This window comes from Glycine soja, chromosome 8, assembly GCF_004193775.1.
Source record: "Glycine soja cultivar W05 chromosome 8, ASM419377v2, whole genome shotgun sequence".
In the NCBI taxonomy this organism is placed as follows: Eukaryota; Viridiplantae; Streptophyta; class Magnoliopsida; order Fabales; family Fabaceae; genus Glycine; species Glycine soja.
In genome coordinates, this window is record NC_041009.1 from 2,345,430 (window position 1) to 2,370,161 (window position 24,732).

General features: G+C 32.8%; 3 protein-coding genes across 4 annotated transcripts; 1 reads left to right on the plus strand and 2 right to left on the minus strand.

The window, feature by feature from the left end:
- Nucleotides 1–1,951: 1,951 nt before the first annotated feature.
- LOC114424407 (1-aminocyclopropane-1-carboxylate oxidase 1-like) lies at nt 1,952–3,535 on the minus strand. The gene is made up of 3 exons (XM_028391246.1): nt 3,387–3,535; nt 3,060–3,283; nt 1,952–2,654 (listed from the first exon to the last, which is right to left on the minus strand). The coding sequence occupies exons 1-3, from the start codon at nt 3,486–3,488 to the stop codon at nt 2,057–2,059; spliced, it is 924 nt and encodes a 307-aa protein (XP_028247047.1). The 5' UTR covers nt 3,489–3,535; the 3' UTR covers nt 1,952–2,056.
- A 3,414-nt stretch (nt 3,536–6,949) lies between these two features.
- Nucleotides 6,950–16,238, plus strand: LOC114421118 (K(+) efflux antiporter 4-like). 2 transcript variants are annotated; one of them, XR_003668488.1, is made up of 21 exons: nt 6,950–7,400; nt 7,883–7,926; nt 8,517–8,575; nt 8,704–8,782; nt 8,943–9,004; nt 9,101–9,176; nt 9,268–9,342; nt 9,555–9,626; nt 9,724–9,807; nt 10,998–11,066; nt 11,692–11,769; nt 11,934–12,022; nt 12,830–12,926; nt 13,009–13,062; nt 13,405–13,500; nt 13,892–14,080; nt 14,177–14,254; nt 14,497–14,541; nt 15,087–15,176; nt 15,279–15,866; nt 15,967–16,238. XR_003668488.1 is itself a non-coding variant. In XM_028386921.1 (20 exons), exons 1-20 carry the CDS (start codon nt 7,157–7,159, stop codon nt 15,357–15,359), a joined length of 1,761 nt encoding a protein of 586 aa, XP_028242722.1. In that variant the 5' UTR covers nt 6,950–7,156; the 3' UTR covers nt 15,360–15,921. The 2 variants fall into 2 exon arrangements, 1 of the variants encoding a protein (XP_028242722.1); XM_028386921.1 differs by lacking the exon at nt 15,967–16,238 and having other exon boundaries at nt 15,279–15,921.
- A 6,349-nt stretch (nt 16,239–22,587) lies between these two features.
- On the minus strand, nt 22,588–24,259 carry LOC114422699 (transcription factor MYBS3-like). Its single transcript, XM_028389180.1, has 3 exons — nt 23,800–24,259; nt 23,279–23,475; nt 22,588–23,118 (listed from the first exon to the last, which is right to left on the minus strand). The coding sequence occupies exons 1-3, from the start codon at nt 24,083–24,085 to the stop codon at nt 22,798–22,800; spliced, it is 804 nt and encodes a 267-aa protein (XP_028244981.1). The 5' UTR covers nt 24,086–24,259; the 3' UTR covers nt 22,588–22,797.
- Nucleotides 24,260–24,732: the final 473 nt, after the last annotated feature.

Here is a 24,732-nt window from a genome sequence, read left to right on the forward strand (position 1 = left end):
CCATACTGTTAACACTATTCTTTATCCAATACCACTTCCCAAAACAAATACTAAATTTCATTGAGACTCAACGAAAAACAGAGGTCCTTGTGGAGATCATGCCAACACGTGAGATGCAAATTAATATTGATTCTATAACTCTTTTGGGAAGCATCTTTCAATTTTCTGGAACCCATTAGGTCAAAAACAGTGGCAGCAGCCCAAACATATATATGTGGGAACTTAAAAGCGTTTGGACAATCTGATGCACGATGCCCAGATTCAAAGAATTTTGATTATATGTGCAATATTCTATTATCTAATTGCTTTTGGATTTTTGCTTATTCAAAGAATGTATACTTTACTCCAATTGCTGGTATAAGCAATGCTAAACCACACAAATGAGAATGCTCCCCTTTCCCTTTCATCAATCTGGCAGAAAACCTCCCTTCACCAAGCAATACACATACACATTATCACAAATACAGAAAAAAACCCCTTTCAGAAAACCCTCAAATCTACTCCCCTCGAACCAGTCTTTGCTTCTTCAAAGAGAAGGACGATCGTAGGCGAGAGAGAGAGAGAGAGAGAGTCGGCGAAAGAGAACTCACCGACTGAAAGAGGCGGCGGCGGGAAGCGGGTGGTGACGACCAGCGAGCAGTGAGCGGCAAAGAACGGCGACGAGAGAGAGGCCGAAGAGAGAGAGAGAGCGAAGTCGTGGAGACTCCAGAGAAATATTAATATGAAGGGGTGTCTAAAACTAACAACAAAATTCCACCATGTTTTAAAAGCCAATAAAAAAATCATTTCAACTCTAATAAAAACAGAAAACATACAATCAGCCAAAGGAGGCCTAAGTTGGTTGATTTTGTTTGTTCAGGTCCGATTCAACCTAATGTCTAAATTGTTGTTTCAGAGCATGAAGGGTATATGAATCGTCCAACTGAGCACAAATTCGAGAAGGAAATGTGGGTTCAGATTCCGATTTGCAAGGCGGCGCCGGCGAGGATGAAGAGGAAGAATAGGAATTTGTCCGTCATGCTCCCTACCGTCGGTAAAAGGAATTAAATCAAGTCGCAATACTTCACCGCGTAGATGACCGCCAATGTTAAATTTTACAGCAAATGATGAAAAGAAATTGATTTTGCTTAGACTTTAATTCCTAGTGTCACCGTCATTAAATTGGTTATATTCCAAGTTAAAAATGGTATGTTGGAAATCACATATCATAAAAACTTTTTAAATCATAGTTTAAAAAATATTGTTTACAAATATTTAATTAAATGATCTTTTTTTTTTAATTGAAACGTAATAAATAATTTCAAAATTCCCATTATATATTGTGCACTCAAGGGTAAATAGAACGATTTCTACTGCGTCAACACGCATGGCCCGATTTTACATGCGTGCGAACTCATCTTCATTTTGGTTAATTATATTTTTAGTTCATGAAACTTTTCAATATCTTTTTTTATTTTCTAAATAAAAGTTTGAATTGTCTCAATCAAATATCACCATTAAGTGATTAAGTGATGACACGATGCTAATCTAATTTATTAACATTTTAACGGTTAATTTTCTAGCATTCAAAACCTGTGTAGCATCTTTAATTTAAAGGTTAATATTTTAAATGTATATATTCTTATTAATTTAAAATAAATATTTTATACACGAATTAATCATACAATTAGGGTAAAGACATTCCTTATGTATATCAGCCTTAGTTTGTGTTAGCAGCCACGGAGTAGCATGCTGCAGACATATTTTGCTTGCTTAGACTGTAATACACGTACCAGTTCATACAAACAAAGGGGAAAAAAGTTGAGCAAAGAAAATAAATATTTCTTATCATATATATATATATATATATATATATATATATATATATATATATATATATATATATATATAATATTGTGAGATGTCTAGATAAATCTTAACCCTTAATTTTTCTATTTGTGGAATCAAGAACAAAAAAGAAATATTACCATTCCAAATGTAAACATAATAATAACTTGTAAGTTTAGCTATCCCAAGCAAGGGTAATAATGCGACGTTCTTCCAAGTCTTCTGAGTCTCAAGCTGGAATATTTTTATGGCCATTGGTCATGTTCTTCATGCATTCAAATCGAGGAGCCTTTTCACCGAACTTGGTGCTGCCATAGAGCTTCAAATAGTCCCCATAACGGAAATTGCTTGGGTACAAGAGCTTAGGAGCTGGGGAAATAATGGCATCTCCAATGGGATTATAAAAGGTAGCAATGGAGGTTCTGCTTCCACTATTGTCAGGCATGACCCTATGCACAACACTTTTATATAAGCCATTGCTCAACACTTCCACTTGATCACCCGTGTTCACAAAAACGGCATTGTTCTTGGGTGGTGGAATCTCGACCCATTTGCCATCTTTGAAGAATTCCAGACCAGGCACTTTGTCATCTTGGAGCAGTAGAATGATGCCACCCGCATCTGTGTGCTCTCTAAGTCCCCTCACAAGTTCTGGACGTGGACACTGAGGGTACTTGGCCACTTTTGTTCCCACAGCAGGACCCTCACCACTTCCAGAAAATGCTTTCTTGATGTAATCCTTCTCCAAACCAAGATTTTCACTCATGAGCTCAGATAACTTCTCTCCCAGCTTCAGGAGCTGTGCAATGTACTCATCCATTGTTTGGCTGCATTTAATTACATATACACTTATATATCATGCCAAAATATGTTTACAACACACTCTTAACATTTTTAATATAACTGAAACATTCTCTTTCCATTCTACTCTCTTTTAGTGTTGCCAGGACTCCTAATATAAGTTTTGTATGTCTTAGGACTTGTAGTTTGCTTGTGTGTGGGAAATAAAGAGGTCTAGTACTGCTTTTCTATAGATGCCACAAATGAATCAACAAGGGTTGGTAGCAGAACTGCTGAAGGGGTTAATTAGTTTCCACGACATGGTAAGTCAAAGTTTAAATTTATATTAGGAGAGATATTCACATTTAATATTCAACTGTATCTCGGTCAAAATCATCTCTGAAGGACAATACATGTAGGAAAAAAAAAGTCACGTATATGGATTGACTTACCAAAGCTCCCGAGAGATGTTTGGAATTTCATTGATGTTAGAGGTGGGGCGATGCCAAATGAAGAAGGTAATTTCCCAATCTATATCAGAGGTGTTCTGCTCTTTCTCCAACCTCTTGGCTATCTCAGACTGGTAGAAGCTTTCCTTTAGGTCTTCCTCATAGTATGTATTGATTAACTGCTTCAACTTCTCCATCAGTTGTGTGTCAATTTCATGGTTCTCAACCTGCATATGCAAATGTGTTAAAGAAGAAAATTTATTGAGAAATGATGAAGAATAGAAAAACAAAGGGACAACATATATAATTTGTGTTCTCTATATACCATACCATAAAGCAGCCCCATTTTTCACAAGCTTCGTGCAATAGGGCCATTGTGTCACCCCTCTTGTCCCCATTGAGGTTACTAAAATCTATCACAGGGATCTCCATCTTTGTATACTAGACTAGATACTTAATGTTTCTTTGTAGAAGGTTTGTTACAGAGGATGGGGTATATATAGGGCGAAAAATAAGATCTAAATCTACGTCAAAAATTGTAAGAGAAAAGGCTAGCTAGAATGATGCAAAAGCTATTTCACTGCCATCATGTGATCATGTACAATTTTTTATTCTTCTGTTCCAATGGTTAACCGAATTTCGCTTGTACACAAAGTTTTGGTTTAATTTCTTATCTCCACCTTACTTCAAGTCCAATTTTAGTCGTGGTTATTGATTTACACATAAAAAATTCTTAACTAATACTTTCAACTAAAAGCCAATTTAAGCCATTATGGGTAAGCCTGCTTCTTTCTCTGGTAAATCAATAACTAGGGGCAGTGTCATCGAAAAGGTTGCATTCAAATTAAGAGGCAAAATGTAGAAAGGGAATGTGGGTCGAGCGAATCGAACCAGTGGGCGGTTTTGGCTGGATGCTGTTGGAACATGATTAGGATGAATTACTCACTCACTCAAACGCCCATGTGCTTTATTTTATTGAGAGTTTTCGATTTCAAGGTAATTTAACTATCCCTGGACATGCATCATGCATGACATAATAACTGTAAAGATACGATTAGTAGTTCCAAGACTTTTGTTTACTAACTTAAAAGACAAACATGCTAATCTAATTAAGAGAGTTTTATCTGCAGCTTTTGGCTGGCGCCGCACATAGAAATTAGAAAATGAATTAAGATAATTATATAAGAAATTAAGTATCGGGTTTCCAAATTTCATCTTCAATCCCAACAGGAACTGCGAATATATAAATTCTTAAAAAACTCGAGAAAATGATGAATATTGTACTTTGATGCCTCAAATTCACATATATCCAGAAGATATAAGGTTAATTTAATGATAAAAAAGAAAGAAGAAAAGAGATCATATGTTTAAATCTTAACTAACAAAAATTAACAAATTAACTAACAACTAATTCACATATATTCCCCCTCTAAAAGTCACAAGAGAGAAATCTCAAGCAAATATTTAGTTTTTCAATTGTATATATAAAATTATTTGCACTCAAGTATGAACATTATTTATAACTTTTTCACATCATGTTAATGTTAATAACACTACTTAAAAGAATAATTCATCCTCCTCCTACTTTTATGGAGGATTTAGCATTACTCTAATTAAAATGAGCGTTACTATGTTGAATAGACCACAAAAGAAGTATAATTTTGACTTTCTGGTATTATATATAGCACTAAGTCTTGGCATTCATAACATTGGAATCACTTCTTACAAATCTTCACTTTGAACTTTTCCAAAATTCATGATCATGCAAAGCGAGTTTCAAGCACTAAACTCAAGTATTTCACACAATCTACACTATACTTCAATCATGCTCTTACAAGTTACAACACTACAAAAACACTATCTTTTCCTAAATCATACAATTAAAATGTCCTTTTATAACATTTATCTGCAAGCAACTAAATTAGTTTATTTTGTCAGTAAAACCTAGGAACCCGGCACCATAATTTTAAAAGTCAATAGCAAGTTTTCGATATTGAGGATAAAATCACTATATGAAATATTTTGAGTAGCCTCAAACTGGATCCATTTATCATCTATCCTTAGAACTTTGTTCAATTCAGAGTTAGTGTCTTTGCAAGTAATGTCTTTCTTTATCCGTAGTCAAACTTTGAATTGGATGATTTGTTCGATGGCCAAATACAGTTGATCTCGTGAATATTCCCACGCAAGGAAAGGAGGAAAAACTAACAAATCAGAGAGTTTGTCTAAGGATCACATAAGACTATTTTGTGCATTGATGTATACAATGGTTATGCACAAAATTATTTTATATTATTATTTAATAATAAATTATCGTTGATATGAATTTTAAAGTAATTATCATAAAAATAAATAATCTTATCATATATGATAAATTTTGATTGAATAATGATACAAAACTTTTTTTTCACGTTGTATAATCTTTTTTCTCATACAATAATTTCCATTGTTCACACAGCAAATGTATGGTTGAGATTTGGTGAAACTGGGAAAGGAATTTTAAATTGATTCTTTTAAAAATTAAAATTTAATCTCCAAGTGAAATATATTATTGCAAAAAAGAGCAATGAAATATATTATTGCAAAAATATATTCTTGTAAATTTTTGGATGACTGTTGAAGTACTAAATTGTTTAAGAGGATAATTAATACTTTTTTCAATTATATTCTTGTAAATAGTTATTGTATTCGTCTTTAAATTGTAGAAAATAAAAAAAAATTAAATGTGTAAATCAATATTTACATAAATTTAAAATTAATAAAATATGTGAATCAGACGATAACTGACATATGTTTAAGAAATAATAATAGGTAATTAAATTTAAAATCTTATATGACTGTTTAAGAATTTATTTGATATATTTTTATTTATTTATTTTAGAGGCTAATGAAATACTACTAACATCTTCTAGTTTTAGAAACTAAAATAATTATTTATTAATTACATTTTTAATAAAAAATAACTTTCTTATCACCCTTTCCAACTTTATTGGACATCTATATCTCAGTATTCAAAACTGTTTGCAAATTTTTAATACCTTAAGTTAAATAATAGTATATACTTACTCAATAAGTAAATTAGTTGAGAATACATTGAGATTGAGTTTGTGAGAAAGTAGTTGAGTTTTATTGTCACATAATATAGAGATGATGAATTTTAAGTATAATTAAGTCTTGAATTATAAATTAATCTCATAATTAATTTAAAAGAATAAAGCTTATGAAATATCTTAAGGTTTTATCGGTGAGCCAAAGATTCTAATTATAATAGTTGGACAAAATAAAATAATAATAATATATGCTTTATTAACAAGTTATCTATCACGTATTTTTAATATTTTTTTATTAATAGAATTTAGTTTAGTTTATATACACTATTATTGTTTTATTAATAGAATTTTGATCTGCCGTCCCATTACATTAATGAATAAGATGACACACATTATTTTATTCTTTAATTTTCTTGGATTATTTTTCTCCATTGGAATAGTTAAGATGGAGTATATTTTATCCGTTCAATTCCTTACTAAAACTCCTCTATATTTTAATTTATAAAAAATATTTGTATTAACACATTAAATTTATGTCAATTTATAATTTATATAAAAAATAATAAGATAAAATATAATTATAAAAATAATTTTTGTTTATTTTAAAATTCAACTTTGAAATTTATGTTAAAAGGGGAATTTTTGAATGTACAATAAATGTGAAAATATTAAGCAAAAAAGTGCAGTTCCTTGCTTCTTGGTGGTGTTGGTATATTGTTGGCAACGTTCCTTGCATGAGTTAAACACAAGTAAGCATCTCGGCTTTTCAGTGACACACACGCGCCTCATTGTGCATGGCACTTGGCACTTGGCCATCCATCCTTGCGTTCGAATTTGAACCTCCTTTTTCAATTTTCACAACATGGAACATCGAGGACCATTTGGTACTTTCCAACTCGCACTCTAACCCACAACGCAACCCCTCTGTCGCATCTTTCTGCGTGTAAGAGATAAACAAACAATTCGCGCGCCAAACACGACGGTGCTGCTAACTCCCAGCGGTGTCGTTTCACCACTTCCTCCATTGCTCTCTCTCTCTGAGTCTGGGAGATGAAGTTAACGTCACCTGCGCTTCTCAGCCTTCTCATTCTCTGCGATCTGCTTCTCTGTCTTCCCTCATTCACTTTCTCTCTCCTCGCCGCTGACGCCGACCCCGATACGGAGCTTCTCCTCGCCGGAGACAACGCGACCGCCCTCCTTAATGCCTCGCTTGCGAGATCCGACGATGGTAGCTTCGCCAACATGATTGATCGGGCTCTCGAAAGAGAGTTCCCCGATAATGAGCAGAATGAAGGTTCGCAGATCTACCTTCTCTCACTTTCTGTTTTTAATGTTCAAGAGTTTCTACATTTTTTCGTTTAATTCGGTTCCTATAACTCCTCGGATCGTGGTTTTGCTTGCCTTTGCAATGTGAATTTTCGAAAATGCCGTTCAATTGGAGTTTCATTTCACTTCTCTGGATGCGTTTTTCTGCAATTTCCTGATTCTTCATGTGATATTGAGGCGCTACTGGATTTAAATTCTCTATTCTTTGAAACCTTCTTGTAGTAATGTGTACTGTGATTAGAATCTTGCGTGATGCATGATAGGAGAAGAAACGTTATTGCTAAATTTTGCTCTATGATGGAAAACCATTGAAATGCTGTCGACTTCTAAATATTTTCACGTGGATACGTTAGCATGAAACTTGTTGAATCTTTGACGAACCACGTGTAGCATTGTGGAAAGTTTTATTCAAACGAATGCAATTGGCGAACTTCCCTGACTCTTTTGCAGGTACTGATCCTCGTGGTTTCAACAACAGTGTTGCTGAACAGCAGGTATGTGGTGAACTGATTTAAATGATATATTTATTTGCTTCCTGAATTATTGGATTTTCAGAGGTGAAGCAACCCTGAGAGTGAGGGCAAAGAGTGTAGCACTCTAGCAACCTAATTCTGGTAGTATAGGTATCTAGTTTTAGGCTAGAGTTCAATCTGGTCAGGAATTAACAGTTTGTTTGGAGAACAGTCCACTCCAACACAAACTGGCGTTGAACTCAATGATAAATCTTGCTTTTTCATTTTCTCCTTTGGAAGGTGTAAAAGTCTGTTTTGGAGGCTCCAAATGGAAATCAAAACACATACAAAAGTATGTTGATGATAATTTGTTGGAAGAGCATTAAGCTGATTCAAGGACAGAAGTTACAATTGATGATAACTTGTTCAAATTTCACTTTTGATGTGTCAACTTTGTGTTTTAGATTCTCTGGGATAATGAATTTTTGGGTGGGGACCTGAGTCTTGGTTACTTCCTTTTCATAACTATCGTTTCTTCTGATTTTTGTTGGATTTTATATATGTGACTTATTATTTTCCCATGAAAAGACTTGTGATGTAATGTCCTTCTCATGATATATTTAATGTATCAGGCTGTTTTGGAAACTGTTGCCAGAGTTAAGCCCAAGAAAAATGAGAGCAAAGAGGAAAAGTATGCACCTCTTTCTTGTAGAATCAAAAGGATTGGTTTTTTTTTTTCAAGAGGGAACCTTTTTAAAATTTAATGCAATTGCCTTAACTATTTTCAGTATTTATGACATTTGTTAAGTATTTTATCAGGTCATTTCAGTTCCATGATGTTTTTAATTTGGATAATGAGAATAGGGCAGAGGATATGCCAACTTTAATAGATCGAAAGGTATGTCTGATTCAAGCTCTTGAAGTTTAAGCCTTTCAAAGACAGTGTAATAATATTCTGTTACCACTTACTACCACACACATCATCACGATATGCATGAAACCACTCTTCTCAGATGTGAATTTAATTTTTTATATTTTTCTAATTGTTTCAACTTCAGGACAATGTCTTTATCATATCCAATCCCAAGTCAAAGTATCCTGTTCTTCAATTAGACTTGAGGTTTACTTTCTGTTCCTATCCTTTTTTCTTTCATGTGAGTGGCTGTAACTACTAACTAGTCAGTCTGCTTATCCTTTTTTTATGCCATATTTTCAGATTGATATCAGATCTTGTAGTTGTCATTGTCTCTGCAACCTGTGGTGGCATTGCCTTTGCTTGTGCTGGACAACCGGTTTGGTTACAAACATAGCTTTATTGTTTTCAGTAGATATCTCTACCATATACCTCTTAAAAGTGGGATCATCCATCATTCCAACTTGCAGGTGATGACTGGATATCTGCTAGCAGGATCAATCATTGGACCAGGAGGTTTGAGTTTTGTTAGTGAAATGGTCCAAGTATGTTACCCTTACAGTTCTTTTATTATGTATTTTAATGATTCTTTTCCCTTTCTTTTTACCTTCCACATTATTTCCAGAAATAAAATCATTGTGTGATCATGATGTCATGGATAATCTCTTTCTATATGACATATTGAAACGAAGTTATCATTTAAATGTCATCTATTTTATCTCCTAGTAATTTCACATATTGTGTTCATTCCTTGCAGGTTGAGACAGTTGCTCAATTTGGTGTCATCTTTTTGCTCTTTGCATTGGGCTTAGAGTTTTCAACAACAAAGGTTGGCTTGTATACTAATTTATTTATTCCTTTTAGCTTAAACTTGTATATTTTTAGCTCAGCCATATATAATGTATATCTTTCTTTCATGCTTGCAGCTTCGAGTTGTTCGAGCAGTGGCTATTCTTGGAGGCCTACTCCAAATTTTCTTATTTATGTGCTTGTGTGGAATAACGGCTTCAGTATGCCTTTTACTTCTTCAAATAGTTTGCAAAAATTTAATTCGTTATAAATATGCTTTGCTAGTTTGCAACCCATAACATTCAAAACATCATGTTATCTGTTATACCACAAACTCATAATGCCCATAATGCCCATAATGCTTACTTTTTGTTTCAGTTCTGAAAAGATTTACTGATTTATGTATGGAGCACGATGAATTGATATGGCTTTCTTCTAATATGAGACCTGTCTTGAACAATGAAGTAAATAATTGAAATCTCAGAGGGAATATTGTGAGAATTGGCGAGAAAAAAGAGTATGCTGCCACAATATTTTTATGTAATATGAGATCAAACTAGATAAAAAAAATTGATGGGAAGGAACTTGAAAGTTTCCTAGGTTGATACAGTAATCTTGCTGTTTCAATTTAGAGTTATTTCTCAACAACTTTCTCCATTTCCCTAATAATTGTGTTTAAGTTTTTTTTTTTATTTACAGATCAAATTGTGATGTGTAATAAATTCTCTGCATTAGAGGACAGAGAAACCTCCAAAGAAGAATAACAAGAGAGAGGAATCAGACAATATTCAGCATATCTCTACAAAAGGAAATACAACCATATATAGGCAATAGCTAGGCTAATTGCCTTATTCTAACAGAATTATCCCTCTAACAGAATGACCACACTCACTAACAGAGACTCACATAAGCCTCCCCTAGAACATTACTCTGCCTATATCAGTAATAGACATATCCAGTCTCACAGTTTGGCTTAATACTCCTCTTGGGCCTATGCTGGACTTCCTCATTCTGCATTTGGGCCGCAACATCATTGATCATATAAAATTGATATCATGCTGAGACTTTGATAATAACATGGATCATTTTTCCAATTACACATTAAAAATTTTCTCCCCTCTCTCCCCCTAACCCACACAGGCCACACACAACACAGGTTCAGATCTTTGGTATATCAGTGACTTGCATTTATTGGTCTAATGTATTATGGGTCAATTGACCCTGTTATCAAATTTATTTTGATACAGGACCATAAGACACTGTTAAAATAGTTTGCTTGGAACATGGTTTGGTTTAGAGGCATTATATTGAGTGAAACAATTGATGTTGTCTTGTACTCTTATTTATTACAAAAGTTTTCCACTTTGGTGTCAGTGAATTTCTGATAAATGCACCTAAATCCTACCTGCAGTTATGTGGTGGTAAATCATCTGAAGGAATATTTGTTGGTGCATTTCTATCCATGTCTTCAACAGCTGTGGTAATTTTCCGATCACACTGTTAGATGTTTTCTGTTATTCTTTTTCTAGATATACATCTCAAGTATGACTACAAGCCTAAAGCTTTGTTGGACAATGAACTTGTTATGTTGTTTAATATTTATCTGCAGGCATATAGTATTTTAAGTAACCTATGCCTGCACTTTAATTGTTGAAATATACTATTGCAATCATTGCCTGGTTGCACTTGGATTAGATTTGGTGATTCAAATTTCTATATTCTGTACAGCCATCATAGTGTTTCAGCTAAGTGTTATTAAATTGCTGATGTGAATATTGATTACTGATGCAGTGATGCGAATATTGCAATCCTTTAGTAAGATTTATTTCATCAAAAAAAGAAAACGAAGATTATGGCTAGAATGTTATAAAGGATACAGTTCTATTTAGTGTTTGACTGAGGAGAAATTCTTGTGCAATGCACTAGAAGTTGAGAGAAGTTTTCTTGTAGATGAAAAACCTAAAGTACTAAGCTCTTTCTATGATCATTTCTTTTCTAAATGTTATCATTCTTCTTTGGTGTCACTCGCATATCTTCAAAGATTTTATTTGCTCATTACTGTTAATGTTATTTTAAATTTGTTTTCATTCTTCTTTGATCCATAGGTCTTGAAATTCTTAATGGAAAGGAATAGTGTCAATGGCCTTCATGGTCAGGTTACAATTGGAACTCTGATACTGCAGGTAGTTTTTGTATTAATGAATGCACATGTATGGCTGAAACATTACTTCTGCCACTTGTGCAAAAAGACTAGAGACTAATGCTATCAATGACACTGATATTCCTTGTTAATTTTTTTTTTCACATTTTTTTTATTGAAATGTTTGAAATTATTGGCTCTTTTCAGGATTGTGCTGTTGGATTGCTCTTTGCACTGATTCCTGTTTTGGGTGGAACATCAGGTGTTCTTCAGGGAGTAGTATCCATGACTAAGTCGTAAGTTAATCGTAGGATGGATTGTCCCTCATTTATGTTATCTCTCCATAGTTTATGAAGATCTATGGCATATGATATTAAACCCCAAGGTTTTCCAATGCAGCTAGATTGTATTCTCATCTTGTCTTTCCATTGTGGCCAATTCAACATATATTTTGTGGGTCAACAAAAGATATTCTGCTTATAGTTTTGATTCTTTGCTTGTTATGAGATTTAAGATGAAGATGCAAGTTAAATGAGAAATTTTGGTGTGCTTGGCCCCTTTTAGCCATTAGCGAGCATGATATGTTAACATTAAGTTCTACTACACTTCTTGAATGCCTTCTATTGTAAATTTTATCAAAAGAAACATTGTAGTGCATGGATTTCCCTGGTCTTTTCTTATTTTAATATCACTATTATATTATGATATTATAAAAGTCTTCTATAAGAAATTATAAAACGTTTATAATTATAATTATAAAAAAAAGTTATTATTAAGGTGTACATATAAAAGAGAACACAAATTCGCCCCTAGTTGTGAATAGAATTAAGCTTTGTTCCTTTTGCATTCTTGGGATGGATCGTGGAAGACTTCCTTGAAGAGACCATGAGATGAGGACCTGATGAATGTCATAAAAAAATTTATATTCTATCCCTGAAAATCTAAATTAAAATAATAGCATATATACTCACTTTCTAGTTGAATTTTATTAGGCAGTCAGCTTTACTTGTTGTGCTGATGATGATATTAACTTTCTTCATCCTACTTGGTTGTATGCTTGTTTCAGTCAGTTATTCTTTCTGGTAATAATTCTGTTGTTTCAGGTTGGTGATCTTAATTGCATTTTTGGCCATTTTGACCATATTATCTCGTACTTGTGTGCCATGGCTCCTTAAGCTTATGATAAGCTTATCCTCTCAGGTGAAGATAGGCCTTGTGCTCTGTTGTTAAATGATTGTTTATGCATTAGTTTTTAACTGATTTTTTTCTTATTTTGGTGCAGACCAATGAACTTTATCAGTTGGCATCAGTGGCATTCTGCCTACTTGTTGCTTGGGTATGACTTCTATCAAGTCTTAGTCTTCATTACTTGGCAAACCATGTCTTTTGTGAAGTCTGTTTTATTATCTACACTGTATAATAGCCTTAATCTTGGACAAGTCTGTGGTTGTTTTCTCTTGATGTGTAGCATGCACCGAACTTTATTTCTCTGAATCCGAGGGATTGCTTATATGCATGCATGCCTGAAACTTATATATACATACATTTATAAAGTCCAGACAACTTGTATTGCTAAAATGCGTGCATGCTTGACACTTATTTATACATACATTTATAAAGTCCAAACAACTTGTGTTCCTTCAACAAAATGTTTTAATAATTTGTTGTTTCATTTCAGTGTAGCGATAAGTTGGGTTTAAGCCTTGAACTAGGTTCCTTTGCTGCGGGAGTAATGATATCAACAACAGATCTTGGTCAACATACACTTGAACAAGTAAGACATTGTCCTAGAACCTATGTTCTTTGTAGTTGCTATTTTTACTATATAATGTTTTTTGGGAGCTTTTAGAAGTTTTCCGATGGTGTAGTTTGTATTAACTCTCCAACCCAACAGTTTGAGGAGAATCATTTATTTGTTATTTATCATTTTTTTTTCTTTGTGGGTATTCAGTTGTTCTTTCTCTTGTTTAGCATGTTTTAATGGAGTGGGATGTTTGAGTATTCTGTTTCATACCACTTTGTATTTTCATCATGGATGCCTGTAAAGTGGGGGTGGTCCACCCAAATGAATTTCAAAGAACCTTCTTGAAGCACATGCACATAAGTTTTGAGATGATTCGTGTTTTGCTGTAGTTATTTGAGCTTACTCAATGTAATGTTTGTAGGTTGAACCAATTCGCAACTTTTTTGCTGCTCTGTTCTTGGCCAGCATTGGGATGCTTATACATGTCCATTTCCTTTGGAATCATGTTGACATTTTACTGGCAGCTGTTATATTGGTGATCATTATAAAAACAATTGTAACTGCATCTGTTGTCAAGGGGTTTGGATACAACAACAAGACTTCACTTCTTGTAAGATTTGACAACAGTTATTACAATTACATCTGCTTGTTGATTACATCATACATTTCATCGACGGAGGAGCCTTAGGTTATTCCACATGCGTAGGTTGGGATGTCCCTGGCTCAAATTGGGGAGTTTGCCTTTGTTCTTCTCAGTCGTGCTTCAAATCTTCATTTAGTTGAGGTATGTGCTTCATTTCGAGACAAACATTTTAGCTACTTTGTTGTGCTTATGCTTATGAAGACAGTGAAATTTATCTTTCTGCATTTTAGGAAACAATTTTAACACAAAAATGGATATATATTTTATGTAAAAAATATGCAGTTTTCTGGTAGTGCTTATTATCATTTTTAATGTGAATGTAATTGCATTGTTTCTGCAGCTATTATTAAATACATAAACTGAATGTCTGATTCTTACTGCAGGGAAAGTTGTACTTATTGCTCCTTGGAACAACTGCTCTTAGTCTGGTATGTATGGACTGTTGTATAGATTAGAATTATGGTTATTAGGCTATCTATATCCACGATGAAGTGCTTGCAAGTTGCACTTGCACGTACTCTATGCCAAACTATTATTTCAAGCCCACATACCATGGCCATTTTTCTCACATAATGTTTCAACATTTTTAATGTAAAAAAATATGATAAACATTCCTTTTCATCTGAAAGCATGCTGATGGGCACAATGCCTGTCATTAGCTTGCACGGTATTCAGCTACCCAGCATCAGTGAACCGTATTATGTGTTTTAGGTATATAAATTTTGTTTGTTATTCATCTTTATTTTACCTGTTTGCATACACATGTACGAGCAGTTATCATATAACTTGTAAATCTGAGTGAAGTTTAAGCAGTCTATCACAAGTAAAACTTTGGGCCTTCCTATGCAAAATTATTGTGCACAGTTTTGATTTGAATGTTATAGCCAGTTTCATGGGTAATCTAGATGTGTTGAGTATTAAGTGCTCAATATTTTTAGAGATTTTGAAGCTTACACAAACAGAAATAGTGCAGGTGACTACACCTTTGCTCTTCAAGCTAATTCCTGCTGTTGTCCATCTTGGTGCATTGTTGCGGTGGTTCCCTCCTGATAGTCCGGGGGAGGTAACTTACAGCTTTAGGAACTGAAGTGATTAAAAAAATTTTTTTTTATAGGTTTTTGTTGTTTCAATTTCTTGAGGATCTTTAATATGTTTTTACTCTCAGATTGCATTTAAAGGGGACAGCTTTCGCGCAGACAGTGCTAAGCGTATTCCTTTAATGGTTCAAGGCTCTCATGATTCATGATATCAAAATATATTATGAAGCAAAAAAGAAATTTGCGGGCTTTACTTGACGGTTTCTCGTACTAAGGAGGGCAGGTGCTAAAGAGTGCAAATAAGGTTACTACTAAATGAAACTATTTTTCGTTGCAAAATACTTTGTATACTGTCTGCTTTCGGAACACGCACTGGAATAGTAAATGCAAATGGCAAACGCAGGCCAAGGGGACCAGGAGTTTAAACCGGATCCATCCATCCACTAACCTAGTAACCTGGGCCATGTTATTAACTTGAATGGCCTATTTTTGTGTATAAAGGAATCTGTAGTTGTAGTTGATAGTGTAATTCATTTTAGAAGCAATCCTCTTGAATTTTTTTCCTTCAACTTTTCCCCTTTTATTTTATTTAAAATTTTGGGTTGGTTAAGTTTTCAATGTGTAAATTGTCCCTGTACAAGTGTAGACGTTAAGGCAGTCATCAAAGTCAAATGTATCATGTTCATAAACTTTTGAATGATTAGTGGAAGCGGAAGGTATTTTATTTTTATTATTTTATATATGAAGCGAAATGCAAATTGATTTGCCGTTCATTTCTTCTAATTGGTTGTTAATTACGTGGAATGCTTTGTGCAGCAAACCTCATCGGCTATTGAGAGTCACCGGTAATCTCTCTCATCACCGCCCATGAAACAGCTGGTCTTTTCTTGAGTCAACATAAATGACCAGCGTCTGTTTCAAGTTTGTTGGAATAATGTTTGTCCAACATCCTAAATTTCTAGGGTAACAATTTTTTATCACAAAACAGGGAATGTAGGGATGGTATTAAAAATAGGATTGTAAAAATATTATTGTATTCAAGTAGATTTACTGTTCTGCACTTGAATTTTAATGGTATTAGTTTTTGGGTATATAGACGGAATCTTATTATGTTAACATTTTTTTCGTTCTTCCCCCCCCAAAAAACATTTTTTTTTCGTTTGAAGAATTATTCACGTCTCTGTTACTTGATTGTTTGGAATGGAATTCTATGATCTGGTAATTTGAAAAATGTTAACCTAATGAAATTCAAAAGAGCATATTGTCGATTTTTAAATTAAAAATTATTTACCATTATTTTTAAATTTTTTTATAAAAAGTTCTGCATTATTAATCAGTCAGAAACATTGGTTAGTTTAACAGCTAGTTATCGTAAAATTGAATAAATTTTTCATACTTGATAATTTATGATTCTTATTTTTAATATTATTGTTTTTTGTAGGTTCTTATTTTTAATATGATTTAGAGTATGCATACAGGTAAACATAATACTACATTATATTAACTGCATGTGTGGTGTATGTAAGACTAGATAAACATTTATCTCCCGTGCACGTGCTGATACACAGGGACAGTGAGGACATGGTGATCATCAGCCAAGCATTCAAAATTTACGGACACGACAAAACGCATTGCAGGAAGTTTAACATAATTACCGGAAGGGGTTTGGTTTGATGTTTTTGGCATCTTAAATCCCATGTTTATCATATATATATATAGATCGAGCATAAACATGTGCTGTCATATCATATTAAGAATGAATGGTGGCGAGCCCGGTGACGTTGGTGTCTTCCAAATGCAATCACTATTCAGCAGGTTGCATGTTTGTCCATTGTTGATTCAGAAATCAACATCAACCAAAAGGGAATCGTACGTACCTCAATATCTCCACTTGTGTAGTGGTCCCTCCCCTAATTCATTTATTTCTGAATTTTAACTGAAGAGGAGGACATTGCTGCTCAGAAACCGTGTTAGTGGATGCCTCCCATTGGCCCAATATTATACGTGCTTTCTATCTGGGTGCCACTCCCCAAACCAAATATCTTCATATTTCAAAAAGAAACACACAAGTTTAATTCTTACTCACAATTCACATCTACGATCATCAAATATTACATAACAAGTTGAAATATATATTTTTTATAATTATTTGCAGATTTATATATATGTTTTACTTTTTGAACGCGTAGGTGATGTTTTATGATGGATAGCGATAGGTGAAGTAATTTTGAACCGGCGTGGGCTGGCTCGTGGTATCAACTTCTTGGTGTGTTTGTATTGTATTCAAAATGACATTAACAGAAGAAAGTAGCAGGTATGCGTCCGTGGAGATCACATGACAGCATATTTATTTTCCCCCAAGAAAAATGGTGGTCCTTGTATATTATGTCAAGATAATTCCATGAGTGCTGTGCTACGCTGCCCATATTTTTTTTTCAAGGGAGACCGTGCCCGAGATGCCGCCCCTCAGTTTGTCTTCGATCCTTTCATTTGTGCTTACTAGGTTACTTTATTTAAACTATCATTATTATTACATAAAATTTATTTTCTTTCCTTTCGATCTCGAGCAGGGATCAAGTTAGCAAAGTAATTCTAAGAAAATTATTAATTTTAATCATTAAATTTCAAAAAAATAACTTGACGAGTCAAATAATTTTCTTAAAATTATTATTGGTGTGATTTGTTCTTCACTCTTTTTTCTTATAATATTAATATTAGTTATACCTCCTCCTGATTGCATCCATGACAATTTACAACTACATGACTCTAGTTTGTAAGTAATAAATGAAAGATTTAATTACATATTTTATCATCAAATTTTTATTATTTAAGTTTTTAATTTTTTTTCATATTTTACGGTTAGTGACGTATCACTCAAAAAGTGATATTTATTTTTGAAATAATGTTATTTTGTTATCAACATAATAATAAAGTGTACAAAAATTAAAAATTTTAGGTGATAGTAAAATTCAGAAATAATAAGCTTGGGTGTGTAAAAATTAACAATTTAAGTGATAATTTTTTAAAAAAAATACTTAAATGATAAAATTCATAAAATAATGATAGTTGAATGATGAGATGCATGTTTAAACTTAGATGCAATTAGTTGCACTGTGATACTGTGTTTTGAATCTGGTTTATAGTGTTTTCAATCAAGTAAATGGTGAGATTTTAATTTTTTTTGCTCGCGCTTCTAAAGTCAGGGTATCTTTAACTAGAAGTAGTTACGGTATTTGTTTACTTTTTCTTTTTGTTTGTATCTCTTTTTGTTTCCACATACGTAAACCCTAAAAGGCTAAAGCATTGATCATTTTCCTGGAAGAAATATATGAGCAGGTTTAACGGTCCAATAAGGTAAGAACTGAGAGTCTGAGACAGCTTAACCCGCTGACTTAAAGGCGCAGACCAAAAAGACCAAGAATTCAAGTTAAGATGCAAGAGCTTTAACCATACAAAAAACAAATATAGCGTTCTTATTTAAGCTGGAAAAGTTATTAATATTTTTATTTTCAATCAAAGAAATAAAAACAGACGAATATATATAGTGAGTTTTTCAAACTTTATGATAGTGAGGTTGACGTTATTTATCAATAAAGAAAATCTTGTATATTATTAAATCGTACATATTCTAAGTCAATTAATTATATTAAGTAATTTTGTTATTATTTCTTATGCCACTTAAATATTTCATCTGTCAAAGTAATAATATATGATTTATAAATAAGTGTATAGTGCACACAAATGAATAGGAATCTCTACATCAATTTCAAGGTCGATCTTGTATGAATCAAGGAGTTTCTTCATTCTTCAGAAATTGGAATTGGTAGACTGAAGGCATTATATTAATTTGTAACTTGTTGCGTATAAACGTAAATTACTATCATATATGCCGAAACTTCGGATGGATTCTCATAAATGTTCTTGAGAAGTATTACTTTCAATATGCGAAATCCAAAGAAAAAGTAACATATTCGCATCCAAGAAATTCTCTCTCAACAACTCGTGAATGGATCTGAACAAATTAACACAAAGTGATAGAACTTTCCGGACAGAGAAAGTCCTAGAAGGGTTTGATTGGAATATATTATCTACAGAATCTTGTGGACGCGCTTTATTTCCCTCCTATCCTTATCCTCATATTTATAATCAAAATGGCAGGATGTGCTTCAGTTTTTAGTCACACAAATATATATTCTATCATGAACAATACTTTATTTATACTTTCCTGTTGGACTATATAATACTTCATAGATATTAGTTTAATTAACGAAAAATAATAATTAAACAGTCCAAAATCTATTCATGTCTGCCGTGTGATTGAAGTAGAAACGAGATGCTTAAATATATGAGAAAAAAAAAATCGGATTGTTAATTCTTTACCAAGTTGTTTGCACTTTCCTATCAAAAGTGTAAAACCAAGAAAAACATATCTGGTTGAAAGTATCAAAATGAAAAGTCAGCCGATAGATCCACCGATTGTTTGTAATTAAAATTAATGACAATCATATCGTATATAAGATACGCGAGTTCTGTCAAGTCAATAACACAATTTCTAGGAAAAATATTTTAATTATAATTGTGGAAAAGCATACTATATATTATGCTAGAAGGCGCAGAGAAATTAATAATCGGTAAAAATAATTGGACTAAATTAATATTGACTAAAAATTCCGTGCCTTTACAATTTTGCCTTACAAGGAATGCTACTATATATATCTTACTAATAAGGATGGAACTTTTGATTGTTGTTTAATGAACCCGTAGCTTTAATTGTGTTTTTCCCTGCCAAGTGAAATTTAATCAAGTGATCGCTTATATTCTGATGATAAGAGCATTATCAAATCCAACCAACTAAGCTCACACGTAGCTAGCAATATAAGCCTTGAACAAGCTGGTATAACTCCTTTAATTTTGGACTTGTTGAAAATTATCTAGGTTTTTTACAAATTTATAAGTGGAAGCATGCATATAATTAATAGAGTTGAGAAATTAGTCAAACTGGAAGAGATCCAGCCAAGGTAATAATTTCTTCCAAATAAAGAAGATTCAAATTTTGGCATATTTAGGAATTTCATTTATTTTACTTTATTTCTGGGCCAGCAGGTTACTATTGAGTAATGAAAAGCCAGCGATTCTACGGTGACGACAAAAATGTCCGTGTTCACTATGTGGGGGGCCATATGCTTTCTTTCTTAAAAGCTGCACATCTACATCATCTTGAATGTGAATTGTGATGTGAGAAGAGGCATATGGTATATAGTGCCAATGCAGATATATTGGGGTATGGATAAATTAAATTTGCCTGAGAGGGGTCGCCCTTCTGGTCACTTCCAAACAGCTTAATTATTCATTACATTACAAAAACATTAAATTTGTTACTTATTATACTCAGAAATCATAATGACTGAAAAGTTGCAGCAAGAAAACAATTAATCCAAAAATGCTTCACCAAATAAAGTTTATGGCTACGTACGTACGTATGCAAATTCCATACTTATTTTTAGTCTTAAAACCCCTCAAAGACCTGCACTTCACAGAAGAAGGAAGTTTAGATGTACCAAGTAGTTGAGCTACATTTGTCATGCTTGTTATCCACTTTCACTTCAATCTTATAACAAAAATGATTTTTGGACATCAGATTTACTATTTGACACCCAGTTACAGAAATAAAATATATAATAAAGTAATATAAAAGAAAGAGAAAACTAAAGAGCACTGATAAGGTATTTTAAAAAAATCCTTAACTCATCTTACAAATAAAATGTTCATAACTAGTTCATTCCTATACCGTACGTGTTACTTAAACAAACCTTTACTTTGAGTATTGGAGTCAAAGTTTTAAATTGTGGTGTAGCGCGAACTTTAATATTGTGAAAAATTACCAACAAAATACGAATGCAATCATATATATAATTATGGAGACTCTAAAAACTTTGATGTTACGGCCAAAATTAATGGTAAAACATTTTTTAAAACCTTGATTGTTGTGGTTGTTTAAAAACTCACACTTCTTCCACTGTGCTGCTTGGGAGCTACTGAAAGAAAAACAGCACCACACTTACGAAAGATATCTAAACTATTATTGAAGGAGTATAATTTGATGTATTGTTAAACACTCAAATCAACTCCACATGTTAAATTAAGAAAACTACTAGTCTAGAACCTAGTGTTCAAGTTCAACTTGCAGTAGTGCTACGCACGTACGTTCCCTTTCCTTTCTGTTTATGAGGGAAAAATCCTCCTCGTGTGGGACAAAACAATGGAAAAGGGATTTTTGAAATTACTAACACAGGCAGAATAATATCTGAACTAAAGCCACACGCCAGCTCTAAGACAGCAGTAGTAATATTGAATCTGCAAAATCTCCTTCCAGAATCAAAATTCGATCGCCTCATATCAAAAACCTTTATATACATTTATAATTTCTATGCACAGTTATAATTCCATAATGATATCTATATGCCACATTATTTAATGAAATAAACAATTGATAAATTATTATACTTATTAAATAATACTATCAGAATAAATTAATTAATAAATAATAATTGAAATTCTTTTTATATTAAAAATATCCACAAGCACTTGATTCAATATAATATATTCACATATATAGAGAAAAACTATAAAATAAGAAATCAAAGAATTTCTTCTCCAAGTTGTAAATAACTAATAATTGAGATCAATTAAGTTTTAAATAAAAATAAATAAATTTTATTAGTTATAAATAATTACATTCAAACAAAAACTTTGCAGGGATTATTTGAGGGGTCTTCTCAGCTTTGTTTAGTCTGGATATATATATATATATATATATATATGAAAATTTGAATCAAATTAAACGTGTGGGTTAATTTGGTTTCATTATTCATCTTAAAAATAAAATGGTTCATAACTAGTTCATTCTTCCTAAACCGCTACTTAAACAAACCTTTACTTTGATATTGGAATCAAAGTTTTAAATTGTGGTATTAGCGATCTTTAATATTGTGAAAAATTATCAACAAATTTGAATAAAAGTTTTTCATTTTAATTTAGTTATATAAGGCTTATGTAAATGAATTAGAGTATTCTTTTCCAAATGTTTGATATTACATTTCATTAACATTATTGGCCTTTTTATGGTTAATTATACTTTATCTTTCATTGAGTTCTTTGCTCAAAATATGATGACAAGGTTAGTTAAGAAACACATTTAAAGATACTCTTGATAATGGTTTAGGCACTAAGTGAAGGTGCTAAATTTAATTAAAGAAAAAGGCAGAAAGGAAAAACTTCATTATTGAAGTCTAAAAACACAATATTTAATCAAATTAATTCAATTAATTTGATACGAATGATCTCATTACTTAACCTAATTACCTAATGAACACTAGCTGGAATTTGGATTCCACAGAGATTTGCATATAAATATGTTGTATAGTATTAGTCAACTGCTTTATATATATATGATGGTGTATTATATATCTTGAAGGGATCTGATTATTCCATGGATTAGGGATATAATTAATAACGACTAGTCACTACTATTACTGCAATGAACAATGTGTTTCTTTGACCTGAAGATCTTCTACACGAGTTGACACTTGACAACAGATAAAAGGGTACATTCCTAATACAATTAATATATATAACACTTGACACAGTTTAAGTCACGCTAATTGGCCCAAGCAGAAATGGAGCAGAAGGAGATGACTTATTTTGTTCCTGCAGGGTCTTTGCCTTGGGGGCTGCAAGAGTGAGATCCAGATTAAGAACTGCGACTTGATGCTCTTCACCTGGTTGACTTTGATATGAGCAATTATCAAATGTTTCTTGCTTATACTCTGATGATTTGTTTTCTTGTTGAAAGTAAGTTATACGCCCTAGCAAAGACAAAGTGGCAGCATCATTATTCTTAACTTCACATTTAGACTCATCCTTTTGATGAGCCGAAACTGAATTAGAACCTGCTTTGTTGCTACCAACCTGCCACAATAATTCAACGACAAAGGAAAAGTAAAAAAGAAAAGTGAATTACTTTTCAGTTTAAAGAGAAACATTTATCATTCATTCAGTGTGAAATTATCAGGTAGCTAATTAATAAAAGCAATATATAGTAAATTAATTCATTGTTATGTATGCATACCAAGTCAAAGAGACTTGAACGTCGCTTTTTCTTGTCTATAGTTGCCAATCGAAGAAAGTACTTTTGAGCATGGCTTGCCACTTGTGTTGGGGTTCTTGTAGTCACAAAGTTTCTAGAGATTCCCCTCCAGTCACCCTTTCCCAGCTTCTCAAGTCCAACAAGGAATATTCTGTGTTCCTCTTCTGTCCATGGCACTCCTGTTAAGTATATATGCATTAAAAAAAATGCATAACAACAATGTTAGATTATTTATAGGTATATGTATAAAAAATGAAATGGTAGATATACTAGATAGGGATGAAGGAAAAGTACTACAACAATAATAATCAAAAGATTTTCCAAAAAGTCAGGAAAAAAGACACTAGCTAGTGCATATATAATTTCTTTACTAACAATAATTTCAAATAATATATCAACAAATTCATATAGTATCTAAAAATAATGGGGAAAAAAGAGCTATAGAAACTGCATATTTTGTACTGACACATATATATTGGGATAGATTGAAACAACAAAGATACCTTTCTTCCTCTCTTGGGCTCGAGCTAAGAGACCATCTGAGAGATACCCAAAAGAGGTTCGGTCAGAATTTTCATCAATGGTTAGTCTTGATGAAGAGAATGAGGAAGATGATGATGAGGGTAAGGAGTCCATGCTAAAGCTTTTCTTGATGCTAACACAATTAGTACTGTCTAATTGCACGCCGAAGAGGCGAAGTCCAACGAAACTAGTAGTAGCCCCTCTCAAAGATGTGCAGGTCCTTGAGTTATGGCCTATGGTTCCACAATGTGAGCACTTCCTCCCCATTATTAATTATTCTTACTTCAACAACAAAGATTCTTTTCTCAGCCCACACACCCCTCAAATCAAAACCAAACTCTGTGTGTGTGTGTGTGTGTGTGTGAGAGAGAGAGAGAGAGAGAGAGAGAGAGAGGAGAAAAAATGGATTGTCTTGATGGTATATATGATGATGGAGAGTAAGGTGTGGGGTTAATGTCAATGGAGTCACACCCCACGGAAGTTTATTGGATGGATATAGTTTATTGTTGGGTATTTTTATAAACATTTTCCTGTTTTCTTTTTTTTATAAAAAAAAATCATAAAGATAGGAATACCTTATCTTATTTTGAGCATTTATGTCCTCTGGGACTATAAAGGATACAGCTACCCTGCAAATTATTTTAAGAATGGATATAATATATTATACATACCAGAGTGATTAAGGGAACTGCATATATATCTATGGTTTAAATTTTTCATAAATATTTACTAACAAACAATATTTTTTTGGTAGATCTAACTTACATATATGCATACATGTAATTAATTACTTATATTTTTTAATTAGTTCCATGCATGATGCATATACTAATTTATTCTTGTTCAACCCAGGAATATTGATTTAGTGCGTAAAAACAAGACCGTCAGGAATTTCTCTCCATAGGTAGGTCTAT

Bases quoted from the DNA above. Each gene is read 5' to 3' on its own strand.
- LOC114421118 (XM_028386921.1), top strand. From the start codon at position 7,157: ATGAAGTTAACGTCACCTGCGCTTCTCAGCCTTCTCATTCTCTGCGAT. The intron at 8,783-8,942 runs GTATGTCTGATT...TTTCAACTTCAG, and splicing joins CAACTTTAATAGATCGAAAG to GACAATGTCTTTATCATATC. The intron at 9,627-9,723 runs GTTGGCTTGTAT...TCATGCTTGCAG, and splicing joins TAGAGTTTTCAACAACAAAG to CTTCGAGTTGTTCGAGCAGT.
- LOC114424407 (XM_028391246.1), bottom strand. From the start codon at position 3,488: ATGGAGATCCCTGTGATAGATTTTAGTAACCTCAATGGGGACAAGAGG. The intron at 3,284-3,386 runs GTATGGTATATA...TTGCATATGCAG, and splicing joins AAAAATGGGGCTGCTTTATG to GTTGAGAACCATGAAATTGA. The intron at 2,655-3,059 runs GTAAGTCAATCC...AATTAAATGCAG, and splicing joins AACATCTCTCGGGAGCTTTG to CCAAACAATGGATGAGTACA.
- LOC114422699 (XM_028389180.1), bottom strand. From the start codon at position 24,085: ATGGGGAGGAAGTGCTCACATTGTGGAACCATAGGCCATAACTCAAGG. The intron at 23,476-23,799 runs GTATCTTTGTTG...TATACTTAACAG, and splicing joins AGCCCAAGAGAGGAAGAAAG to GAGTGCCATGGACAGAAGAG. The intron at 23,119-23,278 runs GTATGCATACAT...TTATTGTGGCAG, and splicing joins GTTCAAGTCTCTTTGACTTG to GTTGGTAGCAACAAAGCAGG.